We start from the raw sequence: 22,447 nt of genomic DNA, 5'->3' as shown, positions 1-22,447 counted from the left end.
TACTCCCTAAACGACCCCCTAACATGTGCTCTTGCTAACAATTCTCACAGACCTTGTTGGGATCACCGTGATCAAGACGACGGTCGATCAATCAGAACACCCTGCATTGCACAGCGCGGCGGTGGTCTGGTTTGAATCTCCTTCGGGGGCTTCACCGGCGCAATTTTTGCTGGTCCGCCGACTTTTCATTGATGCTTCCGCCTTGTGCGGGACGTTGAAGAAGAGACTTGCGATGGATGAGCTTTTGCTTGATGTAAATGCCTACTGAAAATGATTCTAATGCTGGCGACAAGAGATTGGATGCCTGCTCCATCCTCTTCGTCCATGTTCCCACTGCCTTCTTAAACCGGCGCGTCGTACGGCCATAACGATCAGTGGCAGCGTCATTTTGGCCTCTTGCGGGAGTCAGCTATGGGGGCATCGGTCGTGATGGCGCTAGACGCCATCACGACTGATGCCCTCATCGCTATCTCGAAACGCACAAACATATCACTGATAGCTGACGGTGCCCTTGAATGACAAGTCTTGATACATGGCGTAGGTCTCACGGGGGGCAGACCAACATGGTCACACTGGTCACCTCCCATTCATGTACCTATAAAGAGCACCAAGACAAATCTTAACCGCATGGATGCTGATTCAAGCCAGAGTAGCTTCCTCCTTCCTCACTCTGGCACACGATGCTGATATCTAGCTTCCGAGAACGAGCCACAAGTATCTGGCACACCAGCTACAAGCACCGCCAACCGCATCAAATCAGTCTCAACACAACTCCGACGAACCCAGCCAAGCCTACCTCTACTGCGTACACAGCCTCCACACGCCAGACAATACCTCCGCACATGCAGACCCACACCGCCCGAATCACGAATCCAACCCCAAGCCCCCTATCCGATCCACACACTCCACAACACCCCCGTCCTCAGCCCTACTTCGCGACTTCCTCATACGTCTCCTCTCCAAAAAAACGCGGATAGAAATCCTCAACTTCATCGAGCGTCGGAACAGGTATCCCTCTGTAGCGCAGGACGGTGGTTTGCTGGTTGACCCTGTAGATAAGCCGCTGGTCGGCCAGTGTGTATCTACGGCCGCTTCCCAAAGTTCTAGGGGACCTAGCGGGCCTGGTCGGCCTGGGGGGAGGTTGCGACATATGGAAGGTGTGGGTGGTGAAGGTAAGTTCGATGCTGGGATGATGCTGGGCTGGGATAATGGCTGTGTCTCTGTCGATAGCAAGATATGGTCATAGACGTCCTGAAGGCCAAGTACTTGTAGCTTCAGACCGCCGTAGGATGCGTGTTGCTGGCTGCGGGCTCGCAAAATGCCCATTGTATGCTGTCTCAGAGCTCTTTACTGGCAGCTCCATGTCTCATCGATCAAGCAATCATCACATCACAATACGGGGACCTTCTATACAAACTGTTCATGTATCCCATAAAAAGCGCTGCATACAGAACCCCCCAGAACACCCAGCCCGCTTCCCGATCCACCTACAGAATCCCTGGAATCACCGCCTTCCTACCCCCGACCTCCTCCCTCCCAAACCTCTCCACATACCAATGCCAGCCCTGCACAGCCCTGGGCGTCATCGTCGCGATCTCGTTGACCAAAAAGCTCCTCGCCGGCATACACCCCCAGCCCCCCACGATCCAGAAGCCCGCCCATTCGATCCACTCGCATAAGTAGTGCGGATACAGCACCCACCTGAAGAGGCCGTTCTTCGGCATCATGTAGACCTTGTCCACGCCCTCTGCCTTCCCATTCTTTCCCTTCCTTTGCCCTTGTTGCCGCGCTGCCTTGGCCTGCCGCCGTCCCGCCGCTCTCCGAATCTCGCGCAAATCGTCGTCGTGGAAAATGTTCCCCAGGAAACCCCACACCCAGACGATCATGCCAAATTGGATCGCGTACAGTTTCCCGGCCCAGTCGTAAGTGGTGGTGGGACCGTGGCCGCCGAGCCAGCCGCCGAGCGAGAGTGCGTTGAGAAGTTGCCAGGCTACGGCGAGGGCCCAGACGGAAATGTGGATTGGGGACAGGGAGAGGGCGAGGTAGGGGTACAGGAGGGCGCGGTAGAGGTAGTGTGTCGTCTGTCAATGAGTAAGCAATTGCGATGCGGGTCAAAAACTAGCGGCCGACGGCGGCGCGGGGACAATGTGCACAGTAGGGACGATAAGGCAGGAGGCGAAGGGGCAGGCAACACACAAACAATGCAGCCATAATCCAGTTCTCCCACGGCAGCCTCTCAAGCCCCAGCTCTTGCGGCAAGCTCCACATGATATAGAGCAGTGTGAGGAACCCCGGCGCCTCCATTGTCGCCCACGCCCATTTTCCGGGGAGGTTGAGGCGCGAGTTTATCGAGGTTTTGCCCGCGGGGTAATACGAGTTGAGCCATTGGATTGCTGTAAACTAATTAAGGGACCTGGGTTAGCTTTGGGGTGTGTTGTGTACTGTAGCAAAAGACATGGGGCTTACGAGAGGGAAGAACTGCCAGCCCCAAGCGATAAGCTCCCAGTTCTCGCGCGAGGGCGGGAGCCAGTTTTGGATGAGCGCCATGGCTGGCTAAGGTTTATGGAATCCAATTCGGAGCTGGATGCTCAGCTTGGGGATGTTGTGTCGCGAGCGCTTCGGAGCTTCAGCATGGCGTCAGTGGCCTGGGGATCACGGGCACTAACGGATCGCGCCGAGAAGCCTCATGAGCTCCTAGGTTGGCAGGAGGACGGGGTTGAGCGTGTGAGTTTTGACGGCCCTGGCATCTCTCAGGACTCTGATTCTACCGTAGGCATGACGTGCTGACCTTCCCGAAGCAGTCTTCAGCGGACACATTACTCAAGACAAGCACAAGTCTTCGATACATTGAATGAATGGCCTAAGCGAAGTACCATAAGGGGTATAAATTAGTGTTGTAACCCCCCCAATAAATGTCGACAATTATCGATTCCATCTCGAGCGAACGCTGACCGGATCCAGCCTCTCGCTGACCTCCGCGGAAGCCAAAGTGTGCCAAAGCCAACGCCCTGTGCCGTGCTCATGCTCATGCCTGCAGGTATACCCAGAAAGCCCACCAGCGCCATCTCCACCCGTCAATCACATACTAGCGAAACCCATCCACAACCCCTCACGCAGCCCCTTGCACAGCCGCCACCTCCCTATCGCCCATCGCCTCGACCTCCTTCGCAATCTGCTCATACCACAACCCATGACTCTTCCGATCAACCTCACTAACCCTCGCAAGAGTTTCGACCACTTCTCCGACCTGAGCCACAAACTCCGGCAACCCCGCGCTGGCGAGGCCCTCACTCGCCTGACTGGCGGCCCTAACCCTCTCCCCACTCGTGCTCGCCGCCACCCGCCCAAACACATGCGTTCGCAGGCGCTGAAACAGCACTTTCACCACCGGATCCGCAAGGCGCCCATCAGCCGCCTGCGTCAAGAACCGCGCGATCGTGGAGCCGAGCTGCGCTTTCGTGGCCGCGGGCATGGCGTGCGAAGATTCGATGATCGACAGCACGCGCGCGGACATGGTCCCGTCGTCGCGCAGATAGCCGTCCTTGAGCGTCTCCCACATGCGGCTCGCTTCGGCCTTCCACTGGGATCGCACGTCGCGCTTGAGGAGGTTCTTGGCGGTCAGGAGGATCGCGCCTACGGTCGCGATGCGCACGGCATCGAAGCGGATGCGGGAGATGCGGGATTTGTCGAGGTGGAGCGTTTCAGGGAGTTCGGAGTCCTGGAGGGGTGGCGGGGCGGTGGCGAGGTCGACGAGGCCGCGGGCGTAGATCTTTTGGGAGGTCGGACGGTTGTGGTCCGCCATGGGTCTGTCCCAGGGGTCGCGCCGGTCGGCTTCGGTGAAGCAGTTTACGGCGGCGTTGGTCCACCATCGTTTGGTTTTCTCGAGGGTGATTTTGCCGCTTAAGAGGTCGTCGCCGAAGCATTTGTGTTCGTAACCGATGGATTCTCTGATTAGGAGGGGGGCTGATTGTTTGAGCATGTAGTTGGAGTAATCCAGGTGGATGAGGTCGATAACGTGCAGGAGCTTGAAAAGCTTCTCGATCGACTCTTCAAGGTTGCCTGGCTGCTCGAGCTCTTCCGCTAGTGCTTTGACCGTCTCGTCGCGATATGGAGCGCACAGTTTTGGTAGGATGGAGGCCATAAAGGAGAAGAACTTTTCGTAGGAGAACATCCCTCGCTGGCACTGAGTCATGATGTGGTCGCGGTCCAGGGCCTCCGAAATGACACGATGCAGCGAGTGACCTGGCTTCATAATGTGAAGAAGCTTTGATCGAATGTTGTCTGCCATTGCAACAGTCCATTTGTCACCTTCGCCTTGCGCGAAGCCGTGGCGCATGCCATCGCACACCGCGCGGTTGGCAGCGTTCCGGAGGTGTGACCGCGGCGATGTTTCTATCCGGTATTCTTTGTCAATCGCTAGCTCGTGCACCAAGATGCGGTTGGGTGGTAGAGCGGAAAAGAGCTCCGACAGTGCGTTCGATTCACGGTCCTTAGTTTTGACGTCTCGCGCTTTGCCTAATCGTGCGACAACCTCTGCAGCGGCAGATGCGGTTTCAGTCGCCTCTACTGGGCTTGAAGCTGCCGAGTTTTCTGCAGCCCTCGGTCTGACCTCCGCAGCGGAGCGTCGCTTGGGTCTCGCCCTCCTGCTTTCCCTAATGGCTTTCTTAATTAGCGTTGCTGCCCTGTCCTGGCCTGCAAGCTTTCGTATCCGGGCAAGAAGGATGGCCTGGTTGTTGCGGATACCCTCGCGGTAGTCGTCGGCAACGCTCCCGGTAGTGTCATCCTTGACTGTCTGCCATATTGCGTCGAGGTTGACGAACGATGCTACCATAGTTTCAATGAGCGTGGATGAGTCTCGAGCTTTCCAATCATCGAATGCGGTGGTGTACGCAGTGTGCACTAGTGATATGGTCTCCAATGCCTCGGGTGTAGGGAGATAGCGATTCGATGCTGAGAGCTTAGACGAAGCCGACTCGAAAGTGATCATCAGTTCCTTGGCCTTGTTCATGAGATCTTGCTCCTGGTCGCCGTCTTTGCTCAGGACTTGAGCCGGGTGGCCCAATATCAGATATGCGCTAAGGAATGTCCGCACGCTTGCTCTCTTCGCAACGGCGGTGTCGTCTATCATTTGCAAGCCGAAAAACGCCATGATCCTCCCAGTAGTCGATACCACTTTCTCCTCTTGGAGCAGCGTCCCAATCTCTTCGAAACTCGTGTCGTGTACACGGTCGATGGAGAGGCCCAAAGCCAGGTAGTCCTCCACGATGCGACGCCTTCGCCGAGTGCGCCATGCTTGCTGGATCCGTCTAGCTGCTGATGCCTCATCGAGCATACCAGCATCCTCGACTGTGGGCTTTTTCGACTCTGAAGCCGGAACGCTGTCTGTTCTCAGCCTCCGCCCATTCCGCATGTACTCCGCGCGTCTCCGCTCGGCTTCAGCCATCTTCTCCTCCATCCCAAGTCTATACCTCTGCTCTTCGGCCGCCTTCCGCTCCTTCATCTCCTCCGCTACTTTCTTCGCTCTCCGCACCTCTTCCGCACATGACGCAGCAACCTGCGCCAAGTGTTTCTCGCGTGCTAGCATTGCGGCCTGTGCCCTCTCCTCGCTGTTCGAGTTCCTGGGCGCCGCTTTCGCCAGCGCTGCCCGCAGCCGGACTTGCTCCGCATGCGCTTCTCGGGCTGCGAGTCGCGCTTTGCGATTCTCGAGGATGGAGGTGCGGCGAAGGTGTTGCGCGACATGGTTGCTCTGGCAGTTGCCGCGATTCGAACGGTTCGAGAGGTGCGAATGACTGGAAGATATGGAGTTGCGGCGGGAGGAAGCGGCGGAGGATTTACGTCGACTGTTGCTGTAGCGGTAGAAGCGTGCGGCGATTCGAGGGGGTGGTGCATTGGGCGCGTCGTCTGAGGAGGGGCTCATGGGGTCGGATTCTTCGGGTATGCCAGCCGTGGTAGGGAGGGCGGCGAGATCTTCCTCGGTCTCTGAGGAGTGGCTCATCATAATTTCTGGAGGGGTTGCCTAGTTGTTCCGGAAGTTGGATTGCGTGATGCGTTTAAAAGGACAGTCTCAAAGACTCTCGTATGCAGGAGTCGCACCTGCTGTCAGTATCGTACCCTCGGATAAACGGGTGTACGCAAGATAGTCGCAGCGAGCGAAGGTGCTGATGCTGCTGTACTATGGGCTGGCTAAGAGTAAGAGGATTAATGGCAAAGATGATGGTGAAGTAAAACTGACTGCCAGGCGACAAAGCTGGAGGTTGGTCCCTCAAAGCCGGATGACGAAACGAAAGTCGAAGGCAGGGAGGCAGGTGCGGGAAGCGAGACAGCTGCGGAAGGATGCAGAACGTCTTGGACTTCTCACGTAAACAACCGCCAGCAATGGGCAGGGGTGATCATTTGCAGCTGCTATTCTGTGTCTCGTGCTGGCTGTCTCTGAAGCGGTTTGGTATTGCCAAGTGATTGTTGCGACAACAATGGGTTCTTCTCTACAATTATCCGCATTCGGCAACAGCATCGATCGCTGAAAAAAGTATACAGCGGATCAAGCCGAGTGCTTGGCCAAAGCTAATAACAGTGACATCCGGGGCGTAGTAAGATCGGCACCAAGCTGTCGTAGCTGTCGACTTGTGGCCTTCTTCTCGGCTCAATCGCATAAATGCGTTCAACATGTAGCATTTCCTCGTTGGATATTTACCAGACTGTATTGATATATCCTGACCCATGCACAAAGAGATTCTTCAGCACAGCTCTCACAGTCCCGCTATAGACCTTCTTCTCCCTGTTCCCCCAACAGCCCCTTCCCCACACCTCCCCTCAAACATACAAACTCGCTCCCCCGCTCTCCACCGCCTCAATCTCCGCCATCGTCCACTTAAGCCTCCTAAACCGCTCCGGCAGCTCACTCCGATCAAAAAACTCGCCCTTCGCCGGCTCGACCGGACCCAAGCTCTTGCCTGAATGACTTCCCACCGCGCCCCGGCCTGTCGAGTACTGCGTGCGTTGTTGCGGGTTCAACGGGCCGTGCTGCTGCGCTTTCTGGCGGTAGTTGGCGAAGGATTCGGGGAGGCTGTGAGTGGGAGAAGCGGGATGCGCGTGGGGTGTGTGATCGACTTCTATTGTGGAGGGACAGATTTAGTAGGAGAGCAGAGGGAGATTAGGATGGGGGGAGGCGCACTTTGTGGTACTGTCCGCTTGCCGAGGAAGCGGATCATGGGCTGGCGGTGCTGCTGGAGGAGGACGCGTGTTGCATTCATCGTGAGTGTGGTTCGAGGGCAGTTGTTACGAGAGAGCGGGATGGCGGTGGAAGTACCGGGGCTGGAGGTTTTGCGTGCGGGACTGATCTTTTACTGGTCGGATAAATGTAAAAGTCAGATAGGCGAAAAGGTCGAACTGGGGTGCAGGAAGGCCGAAGCTCCGTGTTCTAATTTATGAAGATGGAGGAGCGCGAAGGAGCTGGAGAAGTTGCGACGGTTCCCAGCTCGAGCGGGCGTGCGAGCCCTCAAAAAGCCGGTGATGCGATAAAAGGTCAATGCTCAAGGAGTTTTCCGTTACCGCTCGGACTTGCGGACGCTTGTTGCGGCTGTGGAGACGTCCTGTCGGATTAAGAGAGCTTGAAGATACGATGTCGCTACTTTGGTAAAAGATTCGCGTGTTCTGGTAGCACCTGCCCGCCAGCGGCCGTGGAGACAGTGGGGGCGTTCTGAAGCAGACGGGATGCGGCTCGCCAATGGTTTCCGCTCTTCGATGCCAGTCACGTGATCTGGAAGCTCTCTGAAACATCCCCAAATTCACCAATACAGCAAACCATGGAATTGCTTCGCCGGCAGAGAAGGTTGCTTCGGCTTCTCCTTTCAATTCTACACCGTTAGTCTTCTTCTCCAACTATCGTTTCAATGCCGATGTCGGATCGCCGCTCCACACTCTTTAATCTGCTAGCAATGAACAGCGCTTGAGCAGCATCAGGAGCGTTGTCCACCAGTCTAGATCCGCCAATTATCTAGGAAATTTTTCAGTCTCGATGCACGAGCTGCTACTCTTCGGGCAGGTGCCTCGTGAGCGCCATGAGCAGGTCCTCAGTGTCCTCACCGGCGTTGCTGCCATGCCACCGCGGCGCGTACTGGAACGGCACGTGACATACAGACCCACAGCAGACCGGTATCAGCAAGCTCAGACGGGGGGCAGTCAGGGCTTGCAGGATAAGAGACAGCAGGCTCTTCTGACTCAGCTCAACAAAGATCTGTACTACACGCAGCTCGTTCAGACTCTCACCGAGCAAGATTTCCGCGGCGCGAAAGAAGATGCACAATCATCAGGAGATACGAATGTTGGGCGAAGTGGCCCTGATGATGGGGAGGTGAGTCGAGTTCAAGGCTCGTGGGTAATACAATTCAACGATCTGCCAGAGCCTGGTGACAAGCGGCCGGTTACGTTGAGATATACAGCCACGACTGACGTCGTTGACGGCAATCCGCATGAGTACATGACAGCACTCGGCTACAGGTACATCTCCAAGTCCTTCCTCGTTGAACATTGGAACGTTCTCTGATCGTGAACAGTTACGTTTCTGAATATATCCTAGAGGGGCACCGGCTTCTCCATAAGGACATCGTTATTCTACTGCACCGTATCCTGCGTCTACCTCCCGGAACCACACCGGACCACTCTCCGAGACACCTTCTTCCGGCGTTCGATGCGCTTGTCCCCCTTGACCCAAGTGGTTCCTACATCTTGCGGGCGTGCTTTCGCCTCCAGGATGGCACGAAGCCGGAGATGGTCAGAAAAGGAACCGAAGAATTGATGGGCCTCAAGCAGTTGATGAAGGGAGTTGTCGACCTCAGTCCTGCCAACAGGCTCTCTCTGGATACGCGGGTCAAGTTTTTGCAGCACAAGGTCGAGGAGAAGAAGACTGTTCAGTTGCCTGTGCTGGGCGGGATCTGATTGAGGTTCTTTGCGTGTCAGTCAGCGGAATTTTAGGGAGCTGTCTTGGTGTTTTGTGCGTTAGTGTATGAACCTATGATGAAAGGATACTCAGGATGTTTTACTTTCTCTGGAATACCCCAATAGATAGGGATGGTGTCGTTGAGAACTCCAAAAATTCACTGATGCGTCGCTTAGCTGGTCTAAAATAGATTTCTCCATGATCTGTTGACCCAGACGTCTAATACACTTGTTGCGAACGCTTATTTTGCACTGCAACGGTGAATCGGGTAGTCGCGTTTTAGGCCTGCACGTGAGACCGTGAAGTCGTGACCGCAGTGCTCTGCGCGGTCAACTCCCACCCTGCACACCACCCCAAGGATGTCGTTCTATGTTCTTTCACCTTCCCTGTGACTACTATCGCGGAGCCCCAAAAGCTGTGCCTCGTTTCATTCCAAACGCTGGTACCCGATAGTGCAAGCTTCGCTGCACATGTCTCCTGCAAAGTCTACCGGGTTAAAGAGAAGCTCGACGGAAGACGGTTCCGTCTCTCCACCGCCTGTAAAGCGAAAAGCACAATCATCAATCACTGGTACGCTGCATCTCTCTTCTGACATGTTTCTTCCTGCAGTGTGCTGACGCTCTCCAAGAGAAGGCGGTGGCGAGTTTCTTCACGCCAGCATCGCAGAAAGAGCCCGAGAAGATTACATGGCGCATTGTGCATGACAGCCTTCTCGTCGGCCGCTACCTGACCGAGCCAGCGCCAACAAATCGACCGGCACAGCACAGCAGGCGGAAAGTCGCAGCATTTGACTTTGTGTGTACGCCGTCAGCATGTCCTTGACACGCCCTCGACAGCCGTCTGACGGTGCTGAAACTAACTACTGCCGTAACACGCTGTAGGACTCGACGCTCATATCGTCCGCTTCGGGTCTCCGATTTGCACGGGATGCAACAGACTGGAAGTGGTGGCAGCCCAGCGTGCTGAGTCGACTGCAAAGCTTACACCATGATGGGTACGATTACGCCTCCTAGATATCCGCATCCGGTCAAATGTTTCAGCCCGCTAAGCCATCCGCCTCGTGCATGCAGCTACCTTGTCGTCATCTTGAGCAATCAGGGCGGCATTAGCCTCAAGAGTGACTCCAAGTCCCTGAAAAGTGACCTTAAACGACTCGGGGATTTCAAGCGCAAAGTGACTGCAGTCTTCACCCAACTCGATCTTCCGATAAGCATCTACGCTGCAACCAGTCGAGATCGTTTCCGCAAGCCGCGCACGGGCATGTGGGAACAGCTACTTGAGGACTTCCATCTGACAGCGGCGCATCAAATTGATCTCGATGCGTCCTTCTTTGTGGGCGACGCCGGAGGTCGTACCGGCTACTCAGGCGGCGGCGTGTCCAAGGATCATTCATGCTGCGACAGGTGAGTATGTGGGAGAAGCTTGGTTCGGCATCTGGGGCTGACTCCGCGCAAGAGACTTTGCGACAAACGTGGGCATAAAGTTTTTGACACCTGAGGAATACTTTCTGGAAGAGGAGCCGAAGGATTTTGTCCGAGAGTTCGATCCTGCCAAGTACCTCAACAATGGGGCAACAAGCTCTGCAGATGCCAGTAAGTACAGCTGCCGTCATTCAGTTAGCGCCTGTGGCTACTTGTCTAAAATATGATGTGCATCAATAGCTTCGGTCATATTTTTAAAGGAAAATCCACTCGACGTTGTCCTTTTTTGTGGTAGCCCAGGAGCGGGCAAATCCACTTTCTATTGGAACTACCTCAAGCCGCTTGGATATGAGCGGATCAACCAGGACATTCTAAAAACAGTAAGTCTATTTCCCGTGTCGAACCACCCTGTGCTTCGCGGTCCCTTTCCGCTGTGAGTAACCTCCTGTCCTGTAGCGCGAGAAATGTCTGAAGAAAGCCGCCGAGCTCGTCAAGGAAGGAACTGCGGTCGTTGTGGGTATGTCAAATTCTAGTATCAGTTGTGTCGCAGTGTTGTTTGACTGACCTTTCCTCGTCGCAGATAACACCAATCCTGATCCCGATACGAGGGCGCACTGGGTAAAGCTGGCGCGAAACTTCAATGTGCCGATTCGATGCATACATTTTACAGCAAGCCCAAGGCTTTGCGAACACAACGATGTGGTCCGATCACTGAACGCTACCGTAAGTTGCCCAACATGTTGTTTGCTACTCTGCCATAATCGTGTTCGGACGTTTGTATTTTTAGGGAATCTCCCCTCAAGGATTTTCCCAACAAAGTCAATAAGTACTTCCCTGTGAACGACAACGGAGCTAACGCAACCTCAGATGAACCCTGAAAAGAGGGCCATGTTGCCGAAACTAGCGTTCACGGGATTCGCCTCAAGGTATCGGGAGCCAAAACTGGAAGAAGGGTTTCAGGACATCACGAAGGTGGACTTCACGGTAGGTCCAGCGGTGCCCAACACCCGCACGTCGGAAAGCTGTCCGTACTGACTCTTATTTGTTTGTGCAAAGTTCAAGGGAACACCAGAAGAAGAGAACATCTGGAGGAAGTTTTGGATTTAGCGACTGGTCAAATTCTCCGACTCGTGCAAGCACTTCCCTGCACATCAGCTCAGCCGCGATAACGGCATGGTCCCTGCGAGAAAAGCTCGGCTTCTTCACAAGCGAGCCGTTTGACGGTCGCCTATCGCATGTACCTCCAGGGACAGGAGGAGTAGCCGCGAAGTATCCGTTGGTCAATTGTGTTTGTAGCATCAAATGTCGCTCCAGCTCTTCAACGATCATCCCTCCAGCACGAAAGTGACAGCGGAATCTCATTTTGTTGGTCCGGGAGCCGGAACTGTCAAAAACGCGAAAAGTGGAGAGGGCTGCGAGGAATTGACTTTCGCTAGAGACGCAATGACGGCGATCCCCTTGCTCAAAGCTAACGAATGTTCGCGCGGTTGGTGGTTTGACTGCCAAGAGTTCGGTAACTCGCAGAAGGAATGGTTAATCATGGTACGCCACGTTGACTGACAGCTGCAGAAGCGATCGTCCGTTGTGTGGATATGGACTTTCTCACCGACAATACCATGCCAGTATTGCATGGTAGTCGTTCAATCTGTTGCTCCTCCGCCGAACATGAGAGTTCGTGGTCTTGAGCTGAGCTCACATCTGAAACATATTTACATAACCCACGAACTAACCGCTAGCGCTTGGTCAATGATTCACAGCAAGAAGGGACTAAATGTTAGCAACAGCGCCAATCACCTGACCTGTTGCAGAGTGTTTCGTCACACGCTTCTGTGCCGCGTCGGCGGCTGGCCGGAACAGATGGTCGTCCTACTAGCGCGGGTCACTCCATCCTTCCAGGCGCGCTCGGAAGCCACTAAACGGTGTCGAGAGCCGAGCCGTGACATCGCGGAGCAAGGGGCACAGTGGCAGCCACTGTGCCCAAGTGCTTAGCCGGCGAGAGAGCACAAACGATGCATCGCAAGACGAGGAGCGTCAGCATTGCAGGAACCCGCGAAGCCATGGTGCGGATGGGCTGCCGCGATTGGTTGGCGATGCCTGTCGTTCGTGCCTGACGTCAACAGGGCCAATCCTGGCTAGCGAAACTCTGACAAGGGAAAGGTCGGGTGGGACAAAGTGCTTGCAGCAGAGGGCGGCGCCGATCTATCGCGCTCAACGGCTGGTGTCTGCCGTGCCTTGAGGCGCCACGATGGGGTCGGTTGCAGCAATTTCCCCTCGCTGAAGAATTGGTGCAAAAGGAAACCTCAGCATCGTGTTTTTCCGTCCTCAGGTCCACAACGGAGTGTGTGGGGGGCCTGTATCCGAATACCAGGACGGGAATACTTCGTCTGAGGTCCAGTTTTTCGCCATGCACGCAATCATCGAGAATTCACAGTGCCGGATTGGCTCCGTCGACAACTTCGACCCCACGGCGATGATTACGAAACACTCAAGCCACGCTTGCGCGGCCAGAAGCTCAACACCATTGGTGTAGCGGGACAGCTTTTCTTTGGACTGCAGCTAGAATCGATAAGGATTGGGCGCCGAGCCGGAGAGACGAGTGGGCGTGATGGCCATGGGATGCCTGTCGAGCGGTGGAAGGTTCTAACGAGCTGCGCTTTTTCCTTTTCGCTTCCTGTTCCTCGGCTTAGCCGACCAACGCAGGAAACGCTTTGCTTTTCAAGCCGCGAAAGGCCAGCGTGATGCTGTTAAACGGCGAAAGAGCGCGGCCATGTTGCGCAAGCGCATCGCCGGCTGTTTCACGGCTAGCGCTTGGGGGGAACAGGAAATGGCCAGAATCTCCATGGCGGTTCGGCTTCTGCTGTGAGGCGTTCCTGGGCGCATGCTAAGGCGTCGGCTCCTCGACACCCTCTTTTCCCCAACCCTCCATGTTCCCTCCCCCCCTCTTCCCCCCTTCCCTGTTGCAAGGGAAGTTTTTGGCCTTGCGAGCCAGCAGGGATGCAGGCGTTGGAGCGGAACATGCGCGGCGGCGGCCCGCTCAGAGAATCCTGTCTGTCATGGTCGGGGCCTGTTTGTCGCACGCCGTGACCGGCAAGTACATGCATCCTCTCGCTGGAGTACTTTCCTGCGCCCTGGACAAGTAGAGCACAGCGCTTGAGCCCCTAGCGCCTGTAAACCCATGCTCTCTGCCGTCGAACCCCCCCAAAGCACCTGGGCAGTCTTCTCCGCAGAGGGACAGCCGGTGGACCACAAAATTCGTGCCGGTCCCCAGCCCTTTGCCTCTAACCAACAAGCACCATCCCGTGAGACCGTCACTCCTTCGAACACTTCCTCTTACGTCCACCCACCACTGGCCTCGCTCATTCACCCGACCATCTATCTCAGCTCGAAACATTCAAGTGCACAGAGGTGCGTGAAACCTGCCAGTGTGGTCGCCAACCCATGATTCTCCACGATCTCCCACGATTCACGTGTTCGCCCGTTGTGGATGACTTGCCGCGGTGCTAATTCGTCGGCAGCTTCTCGCAACGAAACAAAACCTGCTAAGCGGTTCAAAGTACCTACGTGTACCTCCAGGTCGTGGCACCCTTCAAACCCACCGCGCCCCGCCACAAATCCGAGTCTGGACGGGAATACACTGTGGGAACTCTGCCTCGACCCTCTGCGCCTGCAGACAGCAAGATTTAAACGGTGATGCCTGCCCGGTAGACGTCCGCGAAAACAGCGACTCGGGACTTCGACAATGATGCGACCTTTCATGCTCCCAAAACTGGTCGCGGTCAGGAACTCGGCGAACTTCGAAAACCCTGACAGCAATATGTCTCCAAAGCTTGCCGCCTCGACGAATTCGCTCAACCTGCCCCATTCTGCAACCGCCTCCGAATGCTCCACGCCGCTCACGCCTACCTTCTCGTTGCGCGGCCACTCAAGGTTCCCAAGCTCGACTTCTTCGCTATCATCCAGTCCGCCGCTCTTTGAGCACCCTGATGTGGGCGCCTCCGCAACCAAGCTTCCGCAGTTAACGGAAGAGCCGGTCGACCAAGAAGCCGAGGCCGTCATGCTTCACCCGGAACCACTCTCACCTTGCCTCTGTAGGTGTTTGATGCTCGAGAAAACTCTGCGGCGACTCGTACTGACTTTTCATAGGCGACGTGGAAGTATGCGCGCGCCACGGTCCTGCAGATCAGCGATCAACGGTCGTCCTGTCCTCGAGCCCAGAGTACGACTTCTCGGATGGATTCTTCGGCGCTGAGAACGACCTCTCCAGTCAACACATGGCCAAGAAACGGAGGTCGGGGCTATCCCCGTCAAACAGTATTGCAACCAGATTCGGCAACCGTTTCCCCTCGCTCTCCAAGCGATGGTCCGAAAGGAAGAGGTCCTCCACAATGATCACGCAGGGTACACGATCACCGACACCCTCGTTTGCACCTTCCAGCCGCTCATCCTCCATCACTGGCTCTCTCGCGCCTGCGATTGACCAACTCGACGGACAATGGTCTCCCTCCAGGACCAGCAGCTCTGAGCGGCAAGAAGACCAGCTACCTTCCTCGCCGATTGAGATGGTCGGAAAGGTCGAGGAGCCCATTGACCGCGATGCGCTAGCATCTACACCCTTACTGCCCCCAGTCATGGTCGACTTACGCGCCGCCCAAGAGGAGCCGGTACAATCTCCATTGCAGTCCCCAACCATAGCTGGCTCCTGCTCGGCAACCCCAACACCTCAGATACCAGGGATGTCAACGCCTGCGCTGTCTGCAAAGCCATCGATGGCGTCATTCAACGGGCACACAGTTGCGTCCGCGGAGTTTTCACCGATCATGATTGCGGATCCGGACGACAAGTGGTCGCACCAGCTGGGGCACGCAAACTTCACCATCTACCCCGAGCCCTACTTACCCGAAAACTGCAACGCGGAAAGCTGTCACAAACTGTTTGCTGACTGGGAAGCTGCGCGCTTCAACTACACGAAGCACCAAGTGCGGACGGGCGAGCATTACGGCGAGACGTCGAAAGCCTTCCAGCTGACGGAAAAGAAATGGGATGAGGTGGACGCTCAGTGGAAGAGAAACCATGACCTGGCCGTTGCGAAGGCGGCTGAGATGGGTCAGCGGCCCTCGGTTCCCGCGTCTGTGGAACCTGCGCCCATCATCAAGACGCCCGCCCTGCACGATCCCAAGAGCGAGGGCAAATTCCCCAAACTCGGCGACGAAGACATCGTTGGCCCGATGGTGCAACTCGCGTCGCAGATTCAACCCCGGCCGTCCAAGAAGGCTGCCTTCATCAGATTCTTCAGCGACATCAGGCAACCCGGCGCGCTCCTCGGACGATCCGCGCTCGGTCTTCGCGCCCCCAAAAGGAGGTGATCGGCATCCCCCCCACGCTCTGTACATACGAACCCCATTCCTCACGGTGCTGTAAAAATAAAACCTTTTCCACGGATCATGATCAACGAATCTCGTAACTACCCACCCGAGCGCTCACACACGAAGCCCACGTCTCTCCTTCATCACGACTTCCCTTTGTTGCCTACCTTCTAGACCTAAAGAGGGCGCATCTCGGTCGCACAGGAACCACATAGACTATATTTCGGATCTTGCACGATTTGTCCTCACGCGACCACGCTTGTCCGCGGCTCTTCCAGCCACCTTTACCTTTCCTTTGTCATGCGCGCTCGGTGTGAAGCGTTCGCGGCGGCTATACCCCCATCAGTTACCTTTTTTGCGCTGGGACGGGAGAAGCGCAGCCGGAGGCCACGGGCGGTGTTTGGTGGTGCTCAAAAGTGGTGTTTGTTCGTTTGCTGTATCAATATGGGGCAGTCTTTGGCGGTGCCGCCACGGGGTCTGGATTGTCAAAATACCTCGGAGCGGCCAGTGGTGGTAGCCGAGGGTCTGCTGTAGCATATAGCTTGTTCAGACTATCAATGTGATGGCGGTATAATATGATACGCTGTTATACTCGAATACCTGACTCTGCATTGCGGCTGTGACGATGTATGTGAGGCTTGAAGGGCCGGTTAAGCCCTCCAACGGGACTGCTTCTATTCGACCTCGCGTTTCAGGATGTTTGCTTAGACGTTTTTTGCAAAAAACTCGTACGATGCTATATCGGATCCCGGCCTCTATAACCCGCCAGAGAATCAGACGACACCCCACCTCTACTCGCCCCACATCCCACCCCCGCGCTCGTAGCACCATCCCTTCACATCCTCCACCTGCATCTCTGTGAAGTCCTCCCTCGTTGTAGTTGCACACCCGGCCCGCACCGAGTGCTATTTACAGCTCGTATGACGAGGTAACGCACACACACACACCGGTCACAGCTCTAGCCATCCCGCGGAGACCTGCCGTACTGGCTGTGGAGAGGCCGGTGCCACGTTGCTGTCGCAGGAGCCGGACTTTCGTGGGCAAGCGCCCGTGCTTGGGGAGGCACGACAGGAGTGCGTAGAAGGTGGTGGGGGTGTTGCAACGGCTTTGCTCGTGCACATGCTTTCTCCAGATTCTTCTCCAGATTAGAGCGGGAGGGTTTTTTTTTTTCAGGACTGGTGAACCTTGCCGTGGACGCAACCAGATTGGGAGGGTCTGGTATGTTTTCCTGAGGACTTTCGTCTTCCGTTTGTACAACGGCTGTATCCTGTTAAAGCAAAATAAACTGCGGTATGTTGCTGGGCTGCGCCATCATGGGAAAGTGGGTTTGGTTTATACCTTCCGTAAACTTTTGAGCCAGACCGGATTGGTAAAGCCGTTATCACGGTCGGCGGGAATAGGGTGAATTGCATCGCACCTGACAGGCAGTCAAGGTCGAGAAGATGATGCAACACGAGGAGCTTAATAAACTGGTCTGGAAGCAGCATATCGATTGGTCGATGGGTCCAACGCCCACACTGTATGCCGCATCCTCAGACTGGTGGGCTGTTGGACATTAGCACGCGGTCCTGTTGAACGCTCCATATGTTTTGAAGATGTCTCATTACTACCTAGTAGGTCTTCGGACACCAGTTACGTAAGGAATCAAGCAAACCGGGCTTTCATGTACAGCGAATAAACCCATCCCGAAGCGCCATCCGCTCCTGCGTTGGAGCATTGTAGAAATTGCGAAGGTATCCTCGCCCAAGAATAAAGAGCCCCCAAACGCCGCACCAGCGCCGTGATCTTCCAACCGGTGTCAAGCCAACATCCACGCCTTCGCCACTGTCATGCACTAAGAATATGGCCGTGGATCAACATCTGCCCAACCTTCAGTTGGAAGGATGGTAGTTATCTGCGCACGAGAATGACTTCCCGCTGTGGCCAGCCGCAAGCTCCGTGCCCGTAGCCCAGAGACCGACGCCGCACTATCGAAGAGGTCAACAATGTTCCGGCCCTTTCTTTCTCAGTAAAATGACCGAGAGAACTTACGATGAAAGCACCGCACAGAAAGATAGCACCGTTCAGCACGGTCAAGCACCCTTTCCTCTTGCTGATCCACCACTTCCCCTTGTTCATGTAGATCCACAGCACTCCGCTGAAGCCGTCTGTCCAACGTTGTTAGCCCTGCACACCCAAGACCCCAAGAGCGATGGCGGGCGGGAGCGAAGGAAGAGGTACTTACAGCTAAACCACCCGCAGAACAACGCTCCGATCAGTGCAAGCATGGCATCAAACGCAGGGATCGCCTCCGCAATGACCCAGCTCAGCGTCCACACCGCCGCACAAATGCCGACCCAGCTCCCGATTGCCTTGAAGCTCTTCTGGTGTACGACATCCGTGCCCTTCCACACGCGCAGGTAAATTTGCTTGCACGCCACATGGCCGTTGACCACGCCAGCGACAACGATCGTCGGTGCGGCGATGCCGTATGCGACTTTCCGCACGATCGGTGATGCGGAGCCCAGCGCAGGCGAGAGCACAGTTGGGCCGGCGTAGTAGTAGATGATGGCACCCATGAAGCAGTAGAAGGTCGTGCTGACCGTTTGCATGAAGAAGAGCGCTTTCGGGAAGTCGCGCGGTTCGCGGAGCTCGGATATGAAGGAGAAGAAGGCGACGTGGCCAGCGTATGCAAGAATAATGGTCATGAGGGCCATGACCTTCGTCTGGAGGCTGCTTTCGTAATTGATGATATCGATGTGGCCAGCATCCGGAAGCTTAGCGACAGCGATGCCGACGAGAGCAATGCCGACGGCGAAGATGACTGATAGACAAGAAACGATGGAGGTGTAGGAAATGTTCTTCCATGTCCTGGGGAGCCCTCCGATAAAGCAGACAACCAGGCCCACTACTGCGAAGGCGATCGAACATGTCGCGTGATCCGTGAGGACGTTCATCATGATGGAGAATGACAAGACGTGCGCAGCCATGATGAAGACGATAAGGAGGATCGACGCAAGGCCGATGATCTCATAGGCCCATGGGCCAGCGACGATGCCTGCAGCATCCGCCCAGTTGGCAACGGCTGGATACTTGTTGCGGAATTGGCCGATGACGTAGCCGGTGTACGTGGCATATAAGCCGAGGATGACGATGAGGAGGATGCCGCTGTGGAGCACGGCTGTCAGAGAAGAACGGAATTATGGTGATGGTTACGTACGGGACCAAACCGAGCATCGCCACAGCGTGCGGTAGACCAAGCACGCCTAGAGAAATCGTCTCGGCGACCATGACTGGAGATCGGGGTTAGGTTTCGAATCAATAGATTGTATGCGTGGAGGGGCTGAGGAATCTTACGTGCGCCAATATGCCTAGATGAAGGTCAGTGCCAGTCAACTGAAGCGAGATATGCAGCTGTAATTACCACCACGAGCAGGTTTTATAAGCGACCGCCGCGCCGACTTCACTGCCGAAGGGATCAAGCGATGCAGCATCCTTAGGATGCGACGCTTGCTTCTCGGCACGCTCGAGCTCGCTGCTGAACGTATCAGACATACTTGCTACGTGGACTTGTTAGTGATGAGGTTCGAAATTGTCAGCGACGTCGCAGACGTGGCGGTATGGTATTGATGATAGTGAGCAAGGAGTGATGAAGATTGGATGTGTTACCTTTTGTACGTTTGGAAGGGGAGGAGAAGAGTTATAGTTTAGCTGTATAGAGTCTGTACTTGATTTGTGCTTCTGCATACAGAGGATGATGAGAACTATGACGGAAAAGTGTGGGAAAGGGGCGAGATTATATGCTTCAGCAAAGTAACAGCATCACTCATCGGTTGTGCGGTACCTTCATCTAAGCGAGAATGCTGTCTGAGCGGAACTCCATTACCGTGGCGCTGGATGCACTAAGAAAGCCCGTCCAGCCCAGGATTCCACCCAATGTGGATGCATTTGATGTCAGAAAACGAAGGCGTGAATGCGAACTATCGATGATCTCTTCGGGAAGCAGCAACCACAGACAGAACACGAGAAGGACCTGTCAACCATACTGATTCGCTCTGCTTAACGATGCTTGCCCATGCTATGCTCTTACCTGTCGTCGAGGTCACTGGAATCTCTAGACTCCAGTGCCGCTGGACAATCACAGTTTGGTACACGCTACCAAGGTTCGCATTGGTTTTTGTGTGGGCCTCCGTGGGGTACTTTGCGGATGGCGAGATCATGCTGCGCGTGACACCTCAACTCTACTTTATCCGAACGAATGTTTATCTGCTCTACCAGTGAGTGAGGCTTGATGTGCCATGAAGCCGCGATGGGTCAGCCGGCTTCCGGTCTACGTGATGGAGGGCTTATCGCGACGGTGCTCCTCTCGTTCGTACTTAGATCCGTCCTTCCCATATCAACCAAGAGCCAGAAAAGGAGTTTATCTGGAAGATGCCTTGCAATTGCGCCCCATATCGACGTTTTGACTGTACTTGACGAAGTGAAGTTGAATGCCCAGGCGGCACGGCAGCGGACCGGGGCAGCCCACGCCAGCCCAGCGAACCACGCCAATCGCAACGCGGTGCTCCATCGGGCGGTGCAGCACATTGGACAGAGCTGGAGAGCTCCACCGCGGACCCCAGCAATGGCTGCTGATGCCCCTACCTTAGGGCGCTCCCCCAGGCGGAGAAGGCCCATAGCTCCAAGCTCTCACCTGACGGCAGCTCCTCTGGCTGCTTGTTTACCAGCCCGTCGTGCTTACTTCTCCGCATCCGATTGAATCGGTCGCGCGCACAGTTCTGGGTCTACGCTTTCGATCCAACACACGGAATTTGCGGAGTCGCATTCACAGTCGCACAGTTCAAGGCAAGTAAGCGCGCTCTGCGACAGCCTCGTTGGCGTCGCGGGCGAGTTCCCAGTTCCCCAGCTCCTCCAGCTCCAGCTCCAGCTTCAAACCCGAGCCATCCGATTCTCCGCGACTTCAGTCGGCGCGACCTTGGTCCTCTTGTCTCGATCGAGTCCTTACTGACGCGCTCACCCAGCCTGTAAACCCCCGCGTCACCGCAATGGTCGAACTCCGCAAGCGCAAGACGCCCCCGCCGGCGCCCGAAAAGGCAACCAAGAAGAAGTCCGCTGCGCCCGCAAAGGGCTCCGGCGCAAACACCAAAGCGCCCAAAGCCGCCAAGGGTAAGGCCGCCGCTGCCGCTGAGCCCGTCGAAGAGACCCTCCCCGACGCGCCGCCCGCCGACGCGCCGCCCGCGGAAGCGCCTGCAGAGACGAAGGTCGACGACCTCGAGACCCACGCCGACGCCAATGGCGCGGAGGCTGCGCCCGCTGAGTCCGCTGCGCCAGCTGCGCCGAAGCCGAGCGGCGGCGTGCCCGCTGCTGGAGGCACGATTGATCTCGAGGGCTTCGGCGGTGAGGTCGAGACGAACGATGGCGCGAAGACGACGTTGAAGCAGCTGGTTGAGGAGAGCAAGGCTGGAGTGGTGTTGTTCACGTACCCGAAGGCTTCGACGCCTGGTTGTAAGTTACCCGTCGCGCTCCGTTCTCATCGACTCCTTGCGCGTAAATGTCTTTGGCATGCGACAAAAGACCGTCGTTGTGCGCAATTGATCCTTTGCCTCGAGCGTGATTCATCATCTACCCCACCGCACACCAGTGGTTAACACAGAAAACCAGGCACAACCCAAGTCTGCCTCTTCCGCGACGCCTACGCCCCCCTCACCGCCACCGGCCTAGCCATCTACGGCCTCAGCACCGACACCCCCAAAGCAAACACGGCCTTCAAGACCAAGCAAAACCTGCCCTACCCGTTGCTCTGCGACCCCAAGGCCGTGCTCATCAAGGCCATCGGCATGCACAAGCCGCCCAAGAGCACCAAGCGCGGCGTCTTCGTCGTCGCCAAGGACGGCAAGGTCTTGGCGGTTGAGGGCGGCGGCCCGGCGGCCACGGTCGAGGTTGTCAAGAAGGTGGTTGAAGAGATGGGCGGGAGTAAGGCGGACGAGGGGATCAAGAAGGCGGAGGAGAGGGCGAAGGAAGAGGGGGACAAGGAGATGGCTGATACGGCTGGGGATGTTGCGGATACGGCTGAGGGGCTTGATAAGTAGGAGATGTGCTAACGCTCTTTTTTGGATGTCTGTTTGGATAGGTGAGGGACGAGCGGTGGAGCCGGGGTTGTTGGATACTTGAGCTTATTGTTCAAGCGGAGCGCGCTCGTTGAAAAGGCGTCCACGTACATTTGGGGCTACATATTAGTTCACGACATCGAAGGGTTTTTTGTATGCAAGAAGCTCTGGATAATGGGTGTAGCTGGACATGCAGCCGAAGGCTTTCCATAATCGGTCACGAGTCTTAAAAACGAGAGACGTGGTTTGGCTTTAAAATCAACATTCTTCTTGGTTCTATCTTCCTTCAACCTCATCGCTTTCAAGAAGGGACCTCAATTGAGGATCAGGACGTTTCACCGTTCTCTCCTCCTTCGACAAGTCGTCCCCTAATTCGGGTTTCCCCTCTCCTGGGAACGACCCAGTACCCAGACTGAGGTTCTCGCGTGCTGATACATAGCCGTCGGGATCCCGGTTCCAGACAGCGCTATCACAGTCGCTGGGGTCGCCACCAAGCAACTGGGCAGATTATGAAGATAAAGACGACTCGGGGGATAGAGAGAGTATTGTTTCGATTGGCATGACAACCCACAATTATTGCGTACATGTTCTCGTGGAGATTTAGCTCCCGTCTTCTCGAGATTGCATGCCTTAGGCTCACGG

At 55.8% G+C, this 22,447-nt stretch overlaps 8 protein-coding genes across 8 annotated transcripts; 4 read left to right on the top strand and 4 right to left on the bottom strand.

The window, feature by feature from the left end:
* Positions 1 to 1,487: 1,487 nt before the first annotated feature.
* W97_08149 (uncharacterized protein) lies at positions 1,488 to 2,547 on the bottom strand (the record flags this gene model as incomplete). The annotated part of the gene is made up of 3 exons (XM_007786018.1): positions 1,488 to 2,081; positions 2,197 to 2,400; positions 2,467 to 2,547. 3 exons carry the CDS (start codon positions 2,545 to 2,547, stop codon positions 1,488 to 1,490), a joined length of 879 nt encoding a protein of 292 aa, XP_007784208.1.
* A 562-nt stretch (positions 2,548 to 3,109) lies between these two features.
* Positions 3,110 to 5,998, bottom strand: W97_08148 (uncharacterized protein; the record flags this gene model as incomplete). The annotated part of the gene is made up of 1 exon (XM_007786017.1): positions 3,110 to 5,998. The coding sequence occupies one exon, from the start codon at positions 5,996 to 5,998 to the stop codon at positions 3,110 to 3,112; it is 2,889 nt and encodes a 962-aa protein (XP_007784207.1).
* An 812-nt stretch (positions 5,999 to 6,810) lies between these two features.
* Positions 6,811 to 7,250, bottom strand: W97_08147 (uncharacterized protein; the record flags this gene model as incomplete). The annotated part of the gene is made up of 2 exons (XM_007786016.1): positions 6,811 to 7,109; positions 7,172 to 7,250. The coding sequence occupies 2 exons, from the start codon at positions 7,248 to 7,250 to the stop codon at positions 6,811 to 6,813; spliced, it is 378 nt and encodes a 125-aa protein (XP_007784206.1).
* Positions 7,251 to 8,014: 764 nt separating this feature from the next.
* On the top strand, positions 8,015 to 8,934 carry W97_08146 (uncharacterized protein; the record flags this gene model as incomplete). Its single annotated transcript, XM_007786015.1, has 2 exons — positions 8,015 to 8,496; positions 8,553 to 8,934. The coding sequence occupies 2 exons, from the start codon at positions 8,015 to 8,017 to the stop codon at positions 8,932 to 8,934; spliced, it is 864 nt and encodes a 287-aa protein (XP_007784205.1).
* A 471-nt stretch (positions 8,935 to 9,405) lies between these two features.
* Positions 9,406 to 11,463, top strand: W97_08145 (uncharacterized protein; the record flags this gene model as incomplete). Its single annotated transcript, XM_007786014.1, has 10 exons — positions 9,406 to 9,505; positions 9,564 to 9,730; positions 9,817 to 9,929; positions 10,006 to 10,338; positions 10,391 to 10,527; positions 10,597 to 10,736; positions 10,813 to 10,873; positions 10,937 to 11,079; positions 11,224 to 11,340; positions 11,413 to 11,463. The coding sequence occupies 10 exons, from the start codon at positions 9,406 to 9,408 to the stop codon at positions 11,461 to 11,463; spliced, it is 1,362 nt and encodes a 453-aa protein (XP_007784204.1).
* A 2,707-nt stretch (positions 11,464 to 14,170) lies between these two features.
* W97_08144 (uncharacterized protein) lies at positions 14,171 to 15,719 on the top strand (the record flags this gene model as incomplete). Its single annotated transcript, XM_007786013.1, has 2 exons — positions 14,171 to 14,444; positions 14,500 to 15,719. The coding sequence occupies 2 exons, from the start codon at positions 14,171 to 14,173 to the stop codon at positions 15,717 to 15,719; spliced, it is 1,494 nt and encodes a 497-aa protein (XP_007784203.1).
* A 1,871-nt stretch (positions 15,720 to 17,590) lies between these two features.
* On the bottom strand, positions 17,591 to 19,253 carry W97_08143 (uncharacterized protein; the record flags this gene model as incomplete). Its single annotated transcript, XM_007786012.1, has 6 exons — positions 17,591 to 17,686; positions 17,751 to 17,866; positions 17,944 to 18,866; positions 18,919 to 18,991; positions 19,056 to 19,069; positions 19,123 to 19,253. 6 exons carry the CDS (start codon positions 19,251 to 19,253, stop codon positions 17,591 to 17,593), a joined length of 1,353 nt encoding a protein of 450 aa, XP_007784202.1.
* Positions 19,254 to 20,743: 1,490 nt separating this feature from the next.
* On the top strand, positions 20,744 to 21,787 carry W97_08142 (uncharacterized protein; the record flags this gene model as incomplete). Its single annotated transcript, XM_007786011.1, has 2 exons — positions 20,744 to 21,203; positions 21,360 to 21,787. 2 exons carry the CDS (start codon positions 20,744 to 20,746, stop codon positions 21,785 to 21,787), a joined length of 888 nt encoding a protein of 295 aa, XP_007784201.1.
* Between the last annotated feature and the right edge of the window lie 660 nt (positions 21,788 to 22,447).

Source organism: Coniosporium apollinis (assembly GCF_000281105.1).
Source record: "Coniosporium apollinis CBS 100218 chromosome Unknown supercont1.49, whole genome shotgun sequence".
NCBI classification, from domain to species: domain Eukaryota; kingdom Fungi; phylum Ascomycota; class Dothideomycetes; genus Coniosporium; species Coniosporium apollinis.
The sequence above is the reverse complement of the archived record's forward strand: the minus strand, read 5'-3'. Positions and strand labels throughout refer to the sequence as shown.